The sequence below is a fragment of the Brassica napus genome, chromosome C5, assembly GCF_020379485.1.
Source record: "Brassica napus cultivar Da-Ae chromosome C5, Da-Ae, whole genome shotgun sequence".
In the NCBI taxonomy this organism is placed as follows: Eukaryota; Viridiplantae; Streptophyta; class Magnoliopsida; order Brassicales; family Brassicaceae; genus Brassica; species Brassica napus.
This window is the reverse complement of record NC_063448.1, coordinates 55,176,312-55,193,448: the sequence shown is the minus strand read 5'-3', so window position 1 is coordinate 55,193,448 and position 17,137 is coordinate 55,176,312. Positions and strand designations below refer to the sequence as shown.

The window sequence follows — 17,137 nt, the reverse complement described above, 5'->3', positions numbered from 1 at the left end:
TAGTATGGTCACATTATCAAACACACAAATGACTTCCAATACAATATGTTTATATTCTTCTATGTGTTGTTGCATAAGTTCCAAAGTGGTGTCGTGTAGTTGTTGTGAGAAAAGGGAAGTGGATCCAATATGGAAATGGATGGCGAAAAATGCTTTAGGAGACCCGAGAATAAACAAATGGTTAACTATACTAGATTACAAACATTATAGTATTGTAGTTGTTGTGGCGTATACATGCATTTAACATTTTCCAGACAATAATGTGCTTAGGCGTTTGTGGAAAAATACAAAACAATCAAATGTAAAAAACTATATTAATATAGCGGTATATTAAACTAATAGGATGGACCATACATAACTTCTAAATTAATTCACAAATTGAGCTGTCCGCTGCAGTAAAAAAAGGGATATTAGTCGCAAAACTTAGTAAAACCGATAAGAAAGGCATGAGTTGAGAAAGCACAACATAGGGGTTCCATCCAATAGATCATTACGAGTATTGGTCGGGGTTGAAGTTGAGAAGGCTACACATGTGAGTGAGGCACACTGGTTCAATCATTGTGTGGCATTACATTCCAGTGGCACAACGTTGCAATTACTCTGCAAAATGTAAATCATATATGTCAACCACTTGAATAAACTGTATGCCCAATAACAGAACACATTGATAACTAATCTTAATATACCAATTACACAAAATAAACCGTAGTCTATACTATTTCAATTAGGCTTATGGTATAGACGTTATTCTACTAAATAAATTGTGCAACATATCTGAAAATATGATAAAATACTAGTAACATATAGTACTAATAGTTTTCATAATATACTATAGACAGAGCATGCACAACAAACTTCACAATCCTGCAACCAACTATTTCAACTAACATTTTCCATTTAGTAGACACAACATGCATAATACGACACAATCACGCACGCAGATTATACTAAGCATGTCTACTATATCCAATACTATAGTAAAAAAGACGCATCCATAGCTATACAAGTGACAACTAACATTTTATATTTATTATAGACAAAGCATTCACACCATTCAACACAATAATGGAAGCACAATGTATATAGATCACACTATTTTAAATTATTTTGGGTAATTATACTACGAACATCTCTCATATAATATAGTCCTATCATCACACGACATAACTGTCTCCTCAACCCCTAACCGAGAACTTTCTGTTGGAAAGAAAACACTGAAACTGACTGAATCTGAAAAAATAAAAATGTTACCAATTTAATTTTTGTCAATACATGACAAGATCGGTTCGAAACTTAGACTATATGAAATCAAACCAAATTTACCTTGATTCATTGGCTTTGGAAAAATCGCGCTGGCGTGAAATTGAAAGAACCATTGGAACCTAACTTTCAATATCCTACTTATGCCGCACGACTGAATATTTCATCGTTGGTTTCAACTTTTCGGTTTTTGAACTCAAATTTTTACGCACTTTCTTCGAATCCCTCTTCTTCGTCGCTAGCAAAAATTTGAAAAGTAAAAACAATTTTTTCAATTTCCAGAATGAAGAGAAGAAGCACGCATTCACGTTTACACGCACAGAAAATGAGTATTTTAAACACTTTCCATAGCGATATATAATACATCATAACCAAAATGGTGTTATGGGTATAAACTTAATTCCTTTTTTCTTATGTATATGCGATTCAATTTCTCTTTTAAGATTCTTATAAATGTGCTAAAACAATCCTCAGAACTAAAACTGACTATGATAATTAGATCTTAGCATCCCAATATTGTTAGTTAGTTAAATATTTTTATTTTAAAAATTCTTGAGGAAATCAAACGTAATGAACCGTCAAGCTTCTAATCATAAAACAGTAACGTATTAAGACTAATACTTCAAAGATGGCAGTGTTATTGGATGTACAACCTTATATCATGTACAACAAACACACTCTCAAGAAATATGACTTCATATAAAGATCAGTGCAGTCATCCTACATTCTTCTTAACAGTGCTATAATATGTCTGTTTAACCAATATTAAAAGTAGATGCCTCAAAAAAAATAAAAACAAACAACTTATAGATCACACATTCCACAGACAAAATCATTAATCCCAGTTTCAGGAACATTCCCTCTTGATTAGAGACAGACCATCTCACTGATATGTACTGAAAATGCCCTCTGAATCACATGGTTGTGTCTGGTTTTCTAGTCAGAGAGCAATCAGTACGCCAAACCAGCTCACTGATATGTACAGTACTGCTAATGCCATACATAGAACAAAAGCCTATTTTGTAAACGACAATACCTATACGCAAAGATAAGATACACGGCCACAATACCTATTCTGCCCTCTCTACTCTTTCATCCATGTCGCACGGAAACCTGATTTGGTTAATCACAAACATTGTCAGAATCCAAATTAATATTAGTCACTGCATGAGAAAACAATGAAGCTCAAAATCGTGTGGGATTGTTGAAACCGTGCTGTTATCCCAATTCTTATCGTTAAATCAATAAGTTGCTTCTTTCAAGAAAGCTTACCTCTTAAATAGGTTCTTCTTCACATTGTTCCAGCGTGTAAGTTTCTCTATCTTGATGTCAGCAGTTTCATTGTACTCAGCTTCGTTGTGAGTATCTTCACAGCATCCTTGGTCATCATGAACATCAGGGTCTTCCAAGATTTGTACAGCAAAGTCTTTTACATCCCAGTATTTACTAGTGGTCTTGAACTCAAAATTAAGCTCGCTGAAATTCACACCTGTTTTAGGAAGGTTTAGTGAAATGGAAGATTTCAAGAAATACAGATGCTCCTTGGATCCCAGTATTGCGGGCAGCTTGTACTTGCATGATCCACGTCCAATATCGACGCCATTCTGAACGCACCGGATGTCGCACATCAATTTATTGTCCTCATCCTCCTCACTGGCATCCTCGTCCTCCTCATCCTCACTTTCATCCTCGTCCTCATCCTCCTCACTTTCATCCTCGTCCTCATCATATTGTCTATGAAGCAGCAAAAGACAAGCTTTAAATCTGAAGAATAAAGGAAGAGGGCTCGGATACAAATTGACAGTTAGTAAACCCTCTCTTGCTCGGTGATCAAAGTCTGCAGGCAGTTCTCCACCAGGTAAGAGCGCAAACTTGTAATCCGATTCCTCGATGAGTTCTCTCGCTGCTTCGCTCAGCTTGAAACAATTAGCAAAGCTGAGACATCTTTCTGGATTGGTAAAGAAGCCATCTATACTCTCCAGCGACTCACAGTTAGATGCATCAAGGGTTGAGACGAAATGCGGAATGTGGGGCAATGAACCAAGATTCTTGCACCCTTTGAGGTTTATACCTAATGTTTGAACACTGTCCAGACCCTCACCTTGGAAATCTGTTCCCGTATTGCTCAAGTCCAAGTCCAACTCTTCGATGTTGTCAGGAAAACTATGGAACACCAGAAGGCTGTTGCAATCTTCCAAGATCAATTCAAGAAGACTGGACCAAGACCATATGGATGAAGGGACTTCTTCTATAGCAGTATTGCTCAGATTAAGAAATCTAAAGCTTGTAGATATCTCTGGAAACGTTCTCAATTGTGTGCAGGAACTGAGATCAAGTGAATGGAGAGATTGCAGGTTGACGTTGGTTGGAAGGACCTTTAACTTCTTGCAGCTAAGCATGCTCAGTTCAGTGAGACGTGAGAGATTCTGAATCGAGGGAGGAATTTCTTCTATTCCCGCATTGTGCAAATGTATCACTTCGATGGTGTCAGGAACATCTGGAAACACCTTGAAGCTTTCCGCAGTTATTGTTGAGAGCTTACGAAGACACGAAAAAGCCATGATTGATGAAGGGAATTCTTCTATCGCTGTATTACTCATATCGAATTCTGTAATGTTTCCGGAAAAATCAGGAAAGCTTCTCAACTGTGACCCCAAATGGTTTAGCTTTGAGCATCCAAAAATTAACAGTTTCTTTAACTTCTTGAGGCTCCAAATAGAGGATGGGAGTTCAACCAGACCCTGGCATATCCCGACATTCAATATCTCGAGATTAATGGCATTCCCGATGGAAGAAGGGATCACAATCAACTCGAAGCAACAAGCGAGATTCAACTCCTCGAGACTAGTGGACTTCCCAATGGAGGAGATCTCCGACAGACTTGAGCAATAACAAGCATTCAGTGTCTTAAGATTAGTGACATTAGACAGATCCGGAAGTTCTTTGAGGTAGCTGGAACTAGACAGCTCCATCAGCTTCAGACATGGGAGCGGCTGCGCATATTATAAATTAAGGCAGAAGACAAGACTGCGTTTATAAAATGAAATGCAAAGAACTTTAATTCAATGGTAAAGCACGCATAAAACTACTTACAATAGGTCCTTCCCACAGCTTTTCAAGCTTGCTGTGCTTCATCATAAGTTTGACAAGGCGCCGTGGTTGAAACTCACGAGGAAAACATGTAAGCGGAAACTGATCCCATTCAAGAAATCTAAGTTTACTAGCTCTAAACTTCAGACCCTGGGGTAAGAGAAGTTTGGTGTTTTCATACAAACCCCGTTTCCGGAATCTTAAGAACTGGAGCCTAGACATCCCTTCAAAGGCTCGCTCGTCAATGATTAAGTTTCCCCTGACTTCCGATAAGTCAAAATCTATTCCTCTAATAGTTTCAGTGCCCTGAATGAACTTAAATTAGCTACAAATGATCGAAAAAAATAGTAACAAAAAAAGACTGGATACAGTTTATCTCAAAACTTACAGCATTTTCCTCGAGTACATCACAAATGTCCTGAGCATCCACCAAGAACTGACGTTTCCCAGGATTATCAGACTGTTTACGGACAATATCTTTAGCCAATTGCTCAAGCAAATTATGCACCGCCAACCGTCCCCATTTGCGTAAAGATATGAAACATTTATCGAACAACACATGGAGCCCGTGGTTGACGTTCAAACGACTCTCCGCAAGACACTCCACCACGTCAGTAATCCATTCACCTTTGAGAAAACATGCTATATGAAGAAACAATTCTTGATCTTCCTTGCATAAAGCATCATAGCTGAACCTTAATACTTTCTCAATATCCCCATCAAGACTCGTCCTAAGTCGAGGCAATGCATGTATCCACTGATCTTTGGACATTCCTCGCAGATAAGCGCCAAAAACACGTAGACCCAAAGGAAGACGGCCGGCGAGCCGTGTAACTTCTATGGCCATGTCCTCAAACCCTAATGAAGGTGAATTTTGACGAAAAGCAGACAGACAGAGAATTTCAAGAGCTTCAGATGTAGATGGAAAACCCACTTGGTAAATATGGTTGATCTCATGTGCTACCAAAAGCTTTTTATCCTTTGTCGTGATGATAATCCTACTTTGAGGCCCAAACCAGCAAGTTTTGTCAGTCATAGCTTCTAGCTGCTTTAAGTCATCCACATCATCAAGAACGACAAGCACCTTCTTGTTCTTCAGCCTTGCCTTTGCCACACCCAGATGACCTATTTTTAGATCTTTCTGATTTAAAGTCTTAGACAAAAGTTGTTCTTGTAAATGCAACATGAAGGCGTGCTCGTCTCGATAGTTTAGCTCAAACTTTCCTTTGATACTCTCAATAAAAGCAGCATGTGTAAACTTACTAGAGAGCTGTCTATATAAAGCTCTGGCGATGGTCGTCTTACCAATTCCAGCAGGGCCCCAGATACCAACCATCCGAACTTCAGCTGATTCTAAGGACAACAATGACTCTATCTCTCCGATATGAATATCAATCCCAACCAAGCTGTTGGAATCATTTGATGTTGTATAATCATTGAGCTTGTTCGAAACATCAATAACAATTCTTTCAATCATGGCTGCATCATCATCACTAAAAGAGAAAGAGATGAATACATCTGTCAAATAGTCAGAAAATAAATGACAAGTAAATCAAAAATATATCAACAGAACAATGAAAATTTTACATGATAATGCCCAATTTCTTCCCCAGATCTAAACAAACTTAACTCATAAACTATAATTAATGATCCTATCTCACTCCCTCGCTATAGTGTTTACCAGATATATACACTCAGATGTGTAAAAGAGATTAGGACCAGTCATTCAAGTGGAAAGCGAAAGGACTTACAAGTTACTTGTATGGTAACCAGCGAGTTGAGCCACAATCTGCAAAGCTTTCCTCCATCTCTCAATTTCCTCCGTTGTCTTCTCTGCACAAGTTTTCTCAAAGACAGCTCCGAAGTCTCCCTTCTGCTTTTTCACGTCAGATGGATCCACTTCATAGAAAATCACCTCCACCGTCTGCTTATCTTCATCCCTGCACTTCATGATCTCCGCCAACTCGTTCAGACACCATGTTGATGAAGCGTAGTTCTTCGAGATCAAGACAACTGCAATTAACGATCCTCTTATAGCTTCTGTGAGCTCGGGACCAATCAACTTGCTCCTCTCTATGTCATTGTCTATGAAGACGTCGATTCCTTTCTCCCTGAACTCCTTCAGTAAGTAGCTGAGAAAGCCTCTACGGACATCTGGCCCGTGGAAGCTAGGAAAGACATGGTGTTCACAAAGGCGAGGCAAAGCAGAAAGAGCCATCAGACGAGCAGATCTGAAAATGTCTTTCAGAAAAACCAATCTGCGAAATGAAAAAAAAGGATTGGCATGGACACAAATGTATTATCAGCGTAGTAAGAAGGAAAGCATGAGATGTCCAACCAAGTCTTTAATTACCAATCAGGAAGATTCCTGGAAGGAGCTGTAGACTAAGACAAGTGGGGACACAAAGTCCATAAATGATGACTTTACCGTAGGATGAGAAAGCCACAAACTTTAACTGAAAAAGTTGATGTCCCCAGTCAAGTCTAGGCTCCACCATCGTTTGTAAGTTTCTAAGAAGCCAAGAACCTTTATTATCTTGAGACTGGGCCACTTCTTATCTTCACAGACACACATCCAATGTAGAGTTTCAATATAATTTGTCATTTAACACTCAGTTGAGAAAGAAGCAGCTAGGAAAAAAAAAGAAAAGTAGGCAAGTAATCAAATCAAAGTCTCCATCAAAATCTAATTCCACAGATTAATTATGCAGTTTCATGGCAAAGAGATCAATACCTCATAATACACATCTTCATCGTGTAAAATGAACCTCGTTATGCGTTGTAAACAGCAACCCGGTGGAGTTTCATACTGATGATGCGATTTTTTCTCATCTATAAAACATGAATCTACAAAAAAAAAAAATCAAATCGGTCAGTTTTTTGAGATTCAGATCATTTGAAGAATAAAAATCACACAACACTCGATCGGAGGCTAACGAATACTCACCAGTCACCACTGTGGTTCGCAGGGATCCTTTCCGCGGCCACGATTTGGAGGATTCCGATATTGTCGACGACATGACGGCAGCGGATCGATGGCCGGAGATGGTATCGACGTGAGAAGGAGGTGTTTACGGAGATTTTGAATTTAGATTTAATTTTGGGTGTTTTGTAAATTTGCTAATAAAGTAAGGGCATTTTGACATTTTTGCGTATTCCGGAAGCTGAAACTAAAGACGAATGCTTGTTGGATCCAAAACGTGAAGTGTGATGGGCCTTGGGCCTGCTTTAGTTAAGTCTTCTATTATTACTGCTAAACCTATTTACAAGGTATATTGTACCAGAGAGTCAGAGACACTAATGTATTTGCTTATGGAACAGATCAATCAAACAATAGTGTGATGGATCCTTGTTGGATCTAAAAATGTGATGTATGATGGGCCAATTGGGCCTGCTTTAGTTAATTCTTCTATTTATTACTGCTAAACCAAATTACAGTGTACATGTAAATCGTATTTGCTTATGGAACGGATCAATCAAACAATGTTGTTTCTCTATTTCTCATCGTCTAGAAGAAACAGGCTATCAGATACTGAAATTGCTTTCAAATTCTTTCGTGTAATCAAATTTTCAAAAGTTGGAGAAGGCGAAATCATCTTATAAAGATAACAATCACCCGGTTATACCGTTCCATATACATTTTATCATTCTAAAGAGACCTGATAATACTACTTTAGCATTCAAGTTTCAACAAGTTTCAGTACTTTTTTTTTTTCATTTCAAAAAACCATGAAGCTTATGTTCCATGAATAAAAACTCTACAACACAAACAAAAAAACATGATGAACAAAACAAAATTGGTTGAATTCTTCCAACATTTCTAAACAAAATCATCATTAAACTCGAAAAACACATAGCTTAATTGAGTAGCGTGACAAAATGCAACTACTTGTCAGACACTATAGCAGAGTGATTCGATGTCCAAAAGTAAATATCATCAACCTAAGTTTCACTCTTACGCAGACCATTTCACCAATACCCAATCATTTAAGCGACCAATCAATTAACAAAAATAAAATAGTAATCGGAGTAAAGACATTAAACGAGCAGACATTGTAAAAAAAACAAAAGTTCTTTGGCAAATTAACCATTATCCAATAACAATTGAAAAAAAAAACGCAAATGAGAGTCTAACGTCTCATTTTGAGCAATGAACAAACCAGATTTTGATTAACGGTAACTCTTCTGGAAACGAGAACGAGCACCACGCCCACCAAACTTCTTCGGCTCGCACCTCCTCGGATCCGCAACAAGCAAAGTCCTATCGTACCTTATCAAGATATCCTTGACCTCCTTCTTCGACTGCTCGTCAACGTACTTCTGGTAGAAAGCAACTAACGCCTTGGCGATGCTCTGACGAATCGCGTAGACCTGTGAAGTGTGACCACCACCGTTAACACGGATCCTCATGTCGACGCCAGCGAAACGGTGCTTCCCTAGGAGAAGCACCGGCTCGAAGATCTTGAACCGGAGGATCTCTGGCTGGAAGAGCTCGATCGGGGAACCGTTGAGCTTGATCATACCGCACCCGGGCTTGCAGTGGGTGACGGCGACGGCCGTCTTCTTCCTCCCGAAGCATTGCACGGATTGTTTAGCTGGTTTCGTCGCCATGGCTAGGGTTTATGATTCGGTGGTCACTTGCAGCAGCCGAAGTGATAGATGAGAAGAAGAGAAAACCCTAATGAAAGGTCTCCGTAACAAGCGTTAAGCTTTTTATACAAGGGAGATGTGATAATGGGCTCTAGACTGATTTTCTAGGCCCATTTAATCTAAGGTAACTATGGGCTAATTATATGATTTAGGGCCTAGGTAAGATAAACCGGGTGGCTTTCAGCTTCATTCAGCTGGGTTACTTAAACCGGGTGGTGGCTATGCAGCAAATTCAATACCGTTAGAGATTGCACTTAAGTTTGGAGTTGAAGCTAAGTTATGTCCGAGATTTATCACATTGACAGGACAACATATATTATACAATGATACAACAGACAGATTTCATTGTATATAATAAAATGAGTTTTGGACCTCTGATGTTTTATCAATCTTTCTGCTACTAATTAATACTCTTCGGTTTCTTTTTAATTTACTAGTAGTGCGTTCTAATCTATCGAATATACTAACATTCCTTGTTAACCTCTAAGGCTACAAGGCTTAAACCAATCTTAATAACATTCGACGCTCGCATATTTGTGCTTAAATGCTGTTTAGTTGCCATTTTTCAACAACAATTATTAGCTACCACTCGAATTAATGTAGCGAATATATCACAAATAATATAGAGAAATTGAAAAATATGTATGGCATTATTAGACAAATGCTTTTATCTGTTCATTGTTACATTTTCACGAAACTATATATAATATATACAATATATTTAAAATATGTTCTTGAAGCCTGTTATATTATACTAGTATTTGGTTTATTTTAGTAAGAACAAAAAATGGATAAATATATAGTCGCGCGTCATTATCCTTCGTCTTTTAGCTGCTCGATGAGCAAGTAGATATTCTCAAATGTTATGGGCTTGGCCAAGCAGTGGTCAGCTCCAGCTTCCATAAATACACTATTCTCGTCCTCATGTGACGTCAGTCCCACGATCATTGACGTCACCCCTAGGTCTTAGCTCCTTGGTTGCCTAACAAGTGAGAAAAAAACGACTCTATCATACTAGTGAATGATCAAGCCGGCCATTAAAGTTTCTTTTCAATATAATTGGTTAAAACTACTTCGTAAATTAATAGATTAGTATGTGCTTTGGTTCATAATGTTCTTGATTCAATGGTCGAAACTTGGAAGGATGAAACTTAACTGAACTATTTGCACAACATTATACGTGTTTAACGTGTTAACACTGGGAGTTTGAACTGACTTTCAAATTCCATATACATATTTTAACAAATGTTTAAAAATTGCTAGACATTAATTAAGCATTTTTAAAGAATTATTTTTTGTATGAGTTATAAACGCCAATTAGATTTTAGACCATTTAAAAAAATATATTATAACTGATTTATCGTCTAGACGAGTGCATAGACGTCCGCTTATACCAAATTTGAGAACATTGATTTTGACTGCGTCAATTCATTTGAATTTGGTTATTGTTGGTCGGTTAGTTAAGTAAAATTGACTATGACGCGGTACGTACCGAAGCTCCATCCATCACAGGCATTTCATTATCCATGAGGATAAGGTTGAATGTTTGGCCATCGCGGTAGAGGTTCACTGCCTCCTCACCATTTTCCGCCATGTAAGGAAATGCTCCACGCATTTGGATGAATCCCATGTACAGTGAACGGCACGATCGATCATCATCAACGACCAAAACGCATAGTTTCTTAAATGTCTTCTTCACGACTTGTCCTGCCGGTACTTCTTCTTCTTCCTCCTTTGATTTACTACTGCAACAACACTTCACAACAATAACCGACAAAATTAATAAAAGCTGGTCATGTTTGTCTTGAATATATGCTATATATTGTATCGAATTATATAGAAACGGTATAAACAAGAGCATGCGTGTGTTTTTTTTTTTGAGAGAGAGAACAAGAGTATGTGTGTTTCGTGAGTGTTATATCATGCACGCATGATTTTTGTGTGTGCTTTATATATATACGTATTAAATATACATGATTCAATCAACCAGACAGCAACGTCCCTAGACTCTTGCGTTAAACTGATGATGGACAATATAGACAATATATAATCAAGATGCACAGGAAGAAGACCGAGAAAATATGTACATATATACTTTAACCGAAGAAATTTCGCCAGGACATAATACACACTTACATCGTTTGACTAGTATATAATTGTTTAATCAACTGTACTTACAAACATTTGAAGATATGTTACGTGCCAAATCTCTGTGCTATATAGTTAAGTAAATAATATATATACGAGAGAAGTATATAAAAGTCATGAACATAATATTTATACATACAGTGGAAAATAATTAATTCATCTAGATTATAATCTATATTCTATTTTTCCCTTTTATCTATGAGGAAAATAATCTAAAAATTATTATCAACTATTTAAGGGATAAATCCTCCAAGCGTGATATCTTTTATTTGACATTTCATATATTATCAAACAATTATTAATATATATATAATGTAAAATAAATATTAAGATATATATATATATATATATATATATATATATTGACCAAATGATACATATATCTACTGTTATTGTAATTTTCATTGTTGATACTAGTAATCTATACAATACTAAAAGTAACATATCCTCAACTGTGGTTGTGCCACGTAGGCAAAAGTATTCAAAAAACCGAATGGACTTTTCTTTGTTTTTAATTTGTTTATCTGTAAGGTCTATTAGGCCCAGTTCGTTTTCGTGATTTACCCTAATTTCTCGTGCTACCTCTTACCGTCTCTGTTCTTCCTTCTTCTTCGACGAGAGTGGAGAAATCGGCGATTGGATTTCTCAACGGAAATCGTTTCATCGCCACCACCCCATTAATCCATCTCTGCACCATGAATTCTTCTTTAATGGGTTCGTTTTGCCTTCATGTATCTCCTCCTATTTATATCGGGTCATTTCCGAAAGGATTCAATACTCTCAAAAATCTCAAGAACGATGAATTCCAACAGCAAGACCTCTGTTTCCGGCGATCTTACCTCCGCGAAGTTGGTCAACTCCGCCGGTGAGCCTGTGAACCGTTCCTCTGAAACCGCCGATTCCTCTGTCGTAGCTAGGCCAAAAAGAGGCATAACTGGTGACTCCTCCGCCAACGCTGTCGCCGGAGAAGCTAGGTACAAGAAACGCCAAGGAAAGGCCGTTGTCTCCTCTGACAAGTCCGATGCAGTTTTGTCCTTCAGGGATGTGGGACTCGGACCACACGAAGATGCTGCTCATCGACGAGCAGGTCTGATTCGCAGTATATTTGTTTGATTTATCTATTGTGGTTTGTCGAATGATTGACAGTAACTAAGGTTGTTCCGCTGTTATGAACATGGTATTGTGATTCAGGGGTTTATTCCGCCAGGGAGGATTGACACCTATCTGCCACACTTGGTTGCTGGTTCCATATACAGACTCACCAACTTCTACGGGTCTAAGAGCAAGATTGTGTACCGTGTTGTTGAGCCAAATGTGACCGTGACTTTCTTTTGGAACTCCGTCCTCTCTGTTTCAGCGGACAGTACGGTTGGGTTTCCTGAGGATCGGATCCGATTCTATGGGCACAAGGAATTTGATGAGGCCTGAGACCGTAAAGGAGACCTTTATGGTTCTTAATCCATATAATTGTGTAAACAGATTGGTTTTGATTATGTTATGATGAAATATTGCTTGGTTGTGTCTGATCTTTGCAATTTTGGCTGTTAGTCTAGAGAGTATTAAACGTTTTAAGGCTGGTTGATCTTGACCCGAGAAAATATGTATCTTCAGTTTGGTTTTCAACGTTTTAAGGCTGTAATATTGCGTTGGCTTGGATGATCTCATGTTTCTATCTCATGTCTTTCACTGTCACCAAGGTACTGCACCCTGAGGCTCTGGACCCTGAAGGCATCTTGGATGGCAACTTGGATGAGGAAGCTGAAGATGGAAAGGGAAATCTGCTGATGAGAAAGTGAAGAAGAGTTCTGATGTTGTTGAGTCAGCAGAAGTCTAACGGGACAATTGTGGCTGAAATTTCTTATCTCTGTTTTTTGGTTTTATTAAAGACTATGCATTGTTACTTTCCTTTCTAGACTCTGTTTTTGCGGATTAGAACCATTTCGGTATTACTATCTATTGGTTCACTTATCTTTTTTTTTTAAATCTACATTGTTTTGGTAGTATTTATGTGTTTCAAATCTTTTAGTTCTTAAGAATGAAGTTAAGTTTGATACGAGTAGTGGCATGTTATCAAGTTGCTGAAGGACAAACCCATGTGTTTTGTTTTAATTTTAATGTTATTCATTTACGATTTTCACAGTCTATGGTTCTTTGATCTATGTGAATGGACACAGGCTCTTTAGGGATCTGGGAAAAGGTCATTTGCCTTTTGCATATGTAGTATGTTTTATGTTTTGTTGACTTATGTAGTGGGTATGAGAGAATCTGTTTGTAGTAAGTTCAAGGAGAGATAGGTGTACGTGGTGCTGACTAGAGTTTCCGGGGGTTTTTCGGAATAAATCAAAACTCTCACAATCTAATCAATGCACATGATCTTTAATTTAATACAAAATAAGTTTCAAATCTCAAAATCACGAAAAATCTTGATCTGAGAAGGAAAGAAGTATTATTCATTGTGCCAGCATTTACACTCTTTCTCTATACCTCTTCCAAGTAAACCCAAATCTGCTAAATACGCATATTCCTCACGCATAAGCGCAAGAAACGTAGTACACCTTCTTCTCGGTTTTCAACTCCAGAAACTGTGAAAGCTTAATCACAATGGCCACGCCACCCCCTGACCAACCAGTGGAATCTGCAGGTATATACTTTGGTGTCTATTAGATTCATTTTTATCATTGTATTGGTAGATCATATTCAAAACAACTCACAGTTTGATCTATATTAGTGCTACTACTCATTCAGCATAGGTATTTTTATACTCATTCTATAAAGCAATAGTTATTTTTATACAATAATTATGTTCCCTTGCACATAAAAAAAATCAGTAATCGGAATGACCTCATGTAGCCATAGTTTATAAGTTACGTTCATTATATCGTCGCTTTGGTGCCTATTCTTTGTTATAAATCTTGCAAGCCCCCCACCCCCACGCCCCCTGCCTAAGCCTAGATATAAAATGATAAAATCATATGATGATTAATTATTTTCTGAGAAAGACAAAATAACAAAAATTATATTTTAAATAGAAATATAAATGATAAAATCAAAACTAAAGTATAAAGAAAAAAAAATCATTTATAAAAAATTAAAATATCACTTTTTAAAATAATAATGTTTATATACAGTTAGTGTTCTTTTTTCGTAACTGGAGATGATGCCACATGACCTAAAATCTCGAAAACCACATTAAAGTAAAGCTTTTCTTCAAATTTATTGGTATGCAATACCGTGTGATTTAGACGGCAAAACAGGCCATCATTTTGATTGGTTTCCCTCTCATTTTGAAGAAGTAATTCAGATGGCGAAACATGCAACCACATGCAATCCTTATAATCTTCTCAGACTATGGTTAATTAATTTATTCACTTTTCTTACAATAATTTCAGGACCAGTAATGTAGAAAGTGAAATAAATTATATCTTCATATTACTGCACAAGTGACCTATCATTGTTTACATGTGCTGTGCATATATGATCTGAATATGATCTGAATAGTAGAAAGTGAAATAAATTATATCTTCATTTTACCGCACAAGTGACCTATCTTCCTCTGAGTTTCTTTATACGCCGCTTACCGTGTTCAACTACGGCTTTTGTTCTGTCACAAGGAGTCCTATGTCGTTAAGGTTTTTGATTCTTGAATATTCTCTTCACCAAGTTTATATAGTGAGCTGATTCATTCTTCATTTTCTCTGTAACATCAGATGCAGTTTATGATTATTTTTTTTAAGGCAGAGCATCCGTCTACTTTCTACCTCACGTATTATAATTTGAAAATTTTCTCTGGCGAGATGGATCGTTACGAGCTAATGGTGAAGTTCCAAAGTGATCTGAAGATTATATGTGATTGCCTTGATGCTTGGTCCTCATTTTGTTATTTTCTCTAGCAGGAAATATATGTTGAGAAACTTCATCAAAGGGACTATTCTAATCTTAAATTAATTTATTTCCATTTTTACACTTAGGAATATAATTTGCTGCTTGAATATAATTTGATACTTGATATCATCGGTGTTAGCTATTTTAGATGAGAATCTCAACCTCTCATTAAACCCCTTTTATGCATAAGTCATCAACTATACGTCGAATAAGGCTTACAAGAAGAGCATGCAACACTTTTCCTTTTTGGTTTCTCATCTAAAACTCTTAACTTCACTTTAATACTTTTTTGGTTTCTCATCTAATATCATCATTTTATTGGCATGCTCCCTCCAGAGTTGCAGGCGTAAGTGTATGGTTCACATGTTTCTTTTGATGAGACTGAAAGGTTTGTGGAAATTACTAAAAAAAATACTTCTTACCTGGCAAATGGACAAGATGTATCATGACACCGTAAATGTGGGTTCTAATCTTAAGCTATAGAGGTGAAGTGAGTAGTGTGTGTGTTGTATTAACATGCTAGACTTGATCAATTGAGTAGCTTCAAATTGCTTTTTCTTGCAGAGTGCATACTCTGTATGGAGCTCGAGATTAAAGAAATCATGGAATCCAGTCCGAGAAAGGATATATAGTGCTCTCTAAAGACGATAAAGAAGTCGGGACTAACTAAGAGGGAGGGCGGTAAGAAGATTTTGTCTTAAGATTAGTCTAAAGTGATTCCCTGATCAGATCATTGTCACGTGAATGATTATAGGTTCATACAAGTGTATGCAGTCTTAAATATCAAGTTTTGGTAATGGTTTGTCTAAAAAAATTGTTCTTTAATTTGGTTTGGCTTGGACAATGATACTACTTTTACATTTGGATCAATTTTTTATACAATTTTATTTCTATTATAAAACTTTTCAATCTCATAAGAACCCAAAGATTCTAAAATGAAAACAAGGTTTAAATCAGTTGTAAATCTTACACATTTTTATACAGAACAAAAACTTAACACAATGTATTTAAATCATAACCAGTTTTGTTAGTTTTCACTCATCTTACTTCTCATTCTATATATGATTTTAATTTGGTTAGATACAAGATAGTGAATAAATACAAACAAATTTTAGAATTTCTATCAATTTAATAGTTTAAAGTCGATTGTAATATATATATACATGGTCTATGTTCATAAATGTAATTTCTTTTTAAGTTAACAAAAAATTATACGAATATCCCGGGCGTAGCCCGGGAAAACCCCTAGTCTATATTTAAAATTCATTTCTACTAGTCCTACTTTAAAAGTTTAATTTCTTGACATTCCCTCCCAAAAAAACAATGACCTCGTTACTGCATATATTATACTAGCTTTTCTACAGCACACAACCTCAGTCATTTTTTATCTGAAATTAAAATCTCACAAGATAAATGTTCGGACGATCTAATCGACGATCTAAAGTATGTAAAGGAAACAGTAGGCCTACTCAACAGTTAGAGCATGTTTATCCGGCATTTTTAGCGGGGTTCTTAGTGTGTGGGTCCTCACAAAATCTTTAAGGATCAGTTACAAAAACTACTAATTAAGAATCGATTTTAGTGAGTTTCTTACACTGTTCGCGGACCTCACTGACTCGTGGCGGTCCGCGATTGATTTGCTTTTTAATTTTTTTTTTTCTTTTAAAGAAAAAAAAACGTAAAGATTTTTTAGGGATAATCATGGTCTCAGATCCTATGTTTTTCGGTTCAAGCTCTCGAGCATTCAAGCATTGCCGAATCAAACCAATACGCCCTAAAAGTAATATAAAATATTGGTTAGCCTAAATATAGCAATTATGAACTTTCCTGAGATATATTAGATGCTTTGAAAAGTGAATTCATATTACATTAAACACAAAACAAGTTAACAACTCAAAAAGGTAGAATATAATCCCACTTTAGACACTGACACATAACCTAAGCTTTTTAGATTTCGACTCACGAGTTTTAGCTGCAAAAGGATACAAGTAAACTTTAGAGAACAGAGAGAAAAGAAAAGAATCTGTAAATTCATTCTACTGTTTTTAAAAAGCTAGAATTGTCAAATGCAAAAAAAGAGAGAGTAGATTTATTCGAATTTTAGTTA

At 36.7% G+C, this 17,137-nt stretch overlaps 3 protein-coding genes across 6 annotated transcripts; 1 reads left to right on the top strand and 2 right to left on the bottom strand.

Moving 5' to 3' along the window:
* Positions 1-176: 176 nt before the first annotated feature.
* LOC106345954 (disease resistance-like protein DSC2) lies at positions 177-7,463 on the bottom strand. Of its 3 annotated transcripts, XR_007323964.1 has the most exons (10): positions 7,298-7,463; positions 7,085-7,197; positions 6,704-6,909; positions 6,102-6,608; positions 4,739-5,843; positions 4,354-4,656; positions 2,533-4,253; positions 2,331-2,373; positions 1,324-1,498; positions 177-600 (listed from the first exon to the last, which is right to left on the bottom strand). XR_007323964.1 is itself a non-coding variant. In XM_048758596.1 (8 exons), exons 4-8 carry the CDS (start codon positions 6,566-6,568, stop codon positions 2,331-2,333), a joined length of 3,639 nt encoding a protein of 1,212 aa, XP_048614553.1. In that variant the 5' UTR covers positions 6,569-6,608; positions 6,704-6,909; positions 7,085-7,197; positions 7,298-7,462; the 3' UTR covers positions 1,941-2,330. The 3 variants fall into 3 exon arrangements, 2 of the variants coding, with proteins under 2 accessions (XP_048614553.1, XP_048614554.1); XM_048758596.1 differs by lacking the exons at positions 177-600; positions 1,324-1,498 and having other exon boundaries at positions 1,941-2,373; positions 7,298-7,462; XM_048758597.1 differs by lacking the exons at positions 177-600; positions 1,324-1,498; positions 6,704-6,909; positions 7,085-7,197; positions 7,298-7,463 and having other exon boundaries at positions 1,941-2,373; positions 4,739-5,868; positions 6,102-6,307.
* An 870-nt stretch (positions 7,464-8,333) lies between these two features.
* Positions 8,334-9,046, bottom strand: LOC125587677 (40S ribosomal protein S16-3-like). The gene has a single exon (XM_048758604.1). It carries the CDS (start codon positions 8,959-8,961, stop codon positions 8,521-8,523), a length of 441 nt encoding a protein of 146 aa, XP_048614561.1. The 5' UTR covers positions 8,962-9,046; the 3' UTR covers positions 8,334-8,520.
* Positions 9,047-11,606: 2,560 nt separating this feature from the next.
* Positions 11,607-13,151, top strand: LOC125575107. 2 transcript variants are annotated; one of them, XR_007323963.1, is made up of 3 exons: positions 11,607-12,235; positions 12,340-12,598; positions 12,846-13,151. XR_007323963.1 is itself a non-coding variant. In XM_048758595.1 (2 exons), the coding sequence occupies exons 1-2, from the start codon at positions 12,170-12,172 to the stop codon at positions 12,574-12,576; spliced, it is 303 nt and encodes a 100-aa protein (XP_048614552.1). In that variant the 5' UTR covers positions 11,613-12,169; the 3' UTR covers positions 12,577-13,151. The 2 variants fall into 2 exon arrangements, 1 of the variants encoding a protein (XP_048614552.1); XM_048758595.1 differs by having other exon boundaries at positions 11,613-12,235; positions 12,340-13,151.
* The last annotated feature ends 3,986 nt before the right edge of the window (positions 13,152-17,137 follow it).

Excerpts from the sequence above, each read along its gene's own strand:
- LOC125575107 (XM_048758595.1), top strand. The coding sequence starts at position 12,170 with ATGCAGTTTTGTCCTTCAGGGATGTGGGACTCGGACCACACGAAGATG. Across the intron at positions 12,236-12,339 it reads TGCTGCTCATCGACGAGCAG|GGGTTTATTCCGCCAGGGAG; the intron begins GTCTGATTCGCA and ends ATTGTGATTCAG.
- LOC106345954 (XM_048758596.1), bottom strand. The coding sequence starts at position 6,568 with ATGGCTCTTTCTGCTTTGCCTCGCCTTTGTGAACACCATGTCTTTCCT. Across the intron at positions 4,657-4,738 it reads ATGTACTCGAGGAAAATGCT|GGCACTGAAACTATTAGAGG; the intron begins GTAAGTTTTGAG and ends AAGTTCATTCAG. Across the intron at positions 4,254-4,353 it reads AGCTGTGGGAAGGACCTATT|CCGCTCCCATGTCTGAAGCT; the intron begins GTAAGTAGTTTT and ends TAATATGCGCAG.
- LOC125587677 (XM_048758604.1), bottom strand. The coding sequence starts at position 8,961 with ATGGCGACGAAACCAGCTAAACAATCCGTGCAATGCTTCGGGAGGAAG.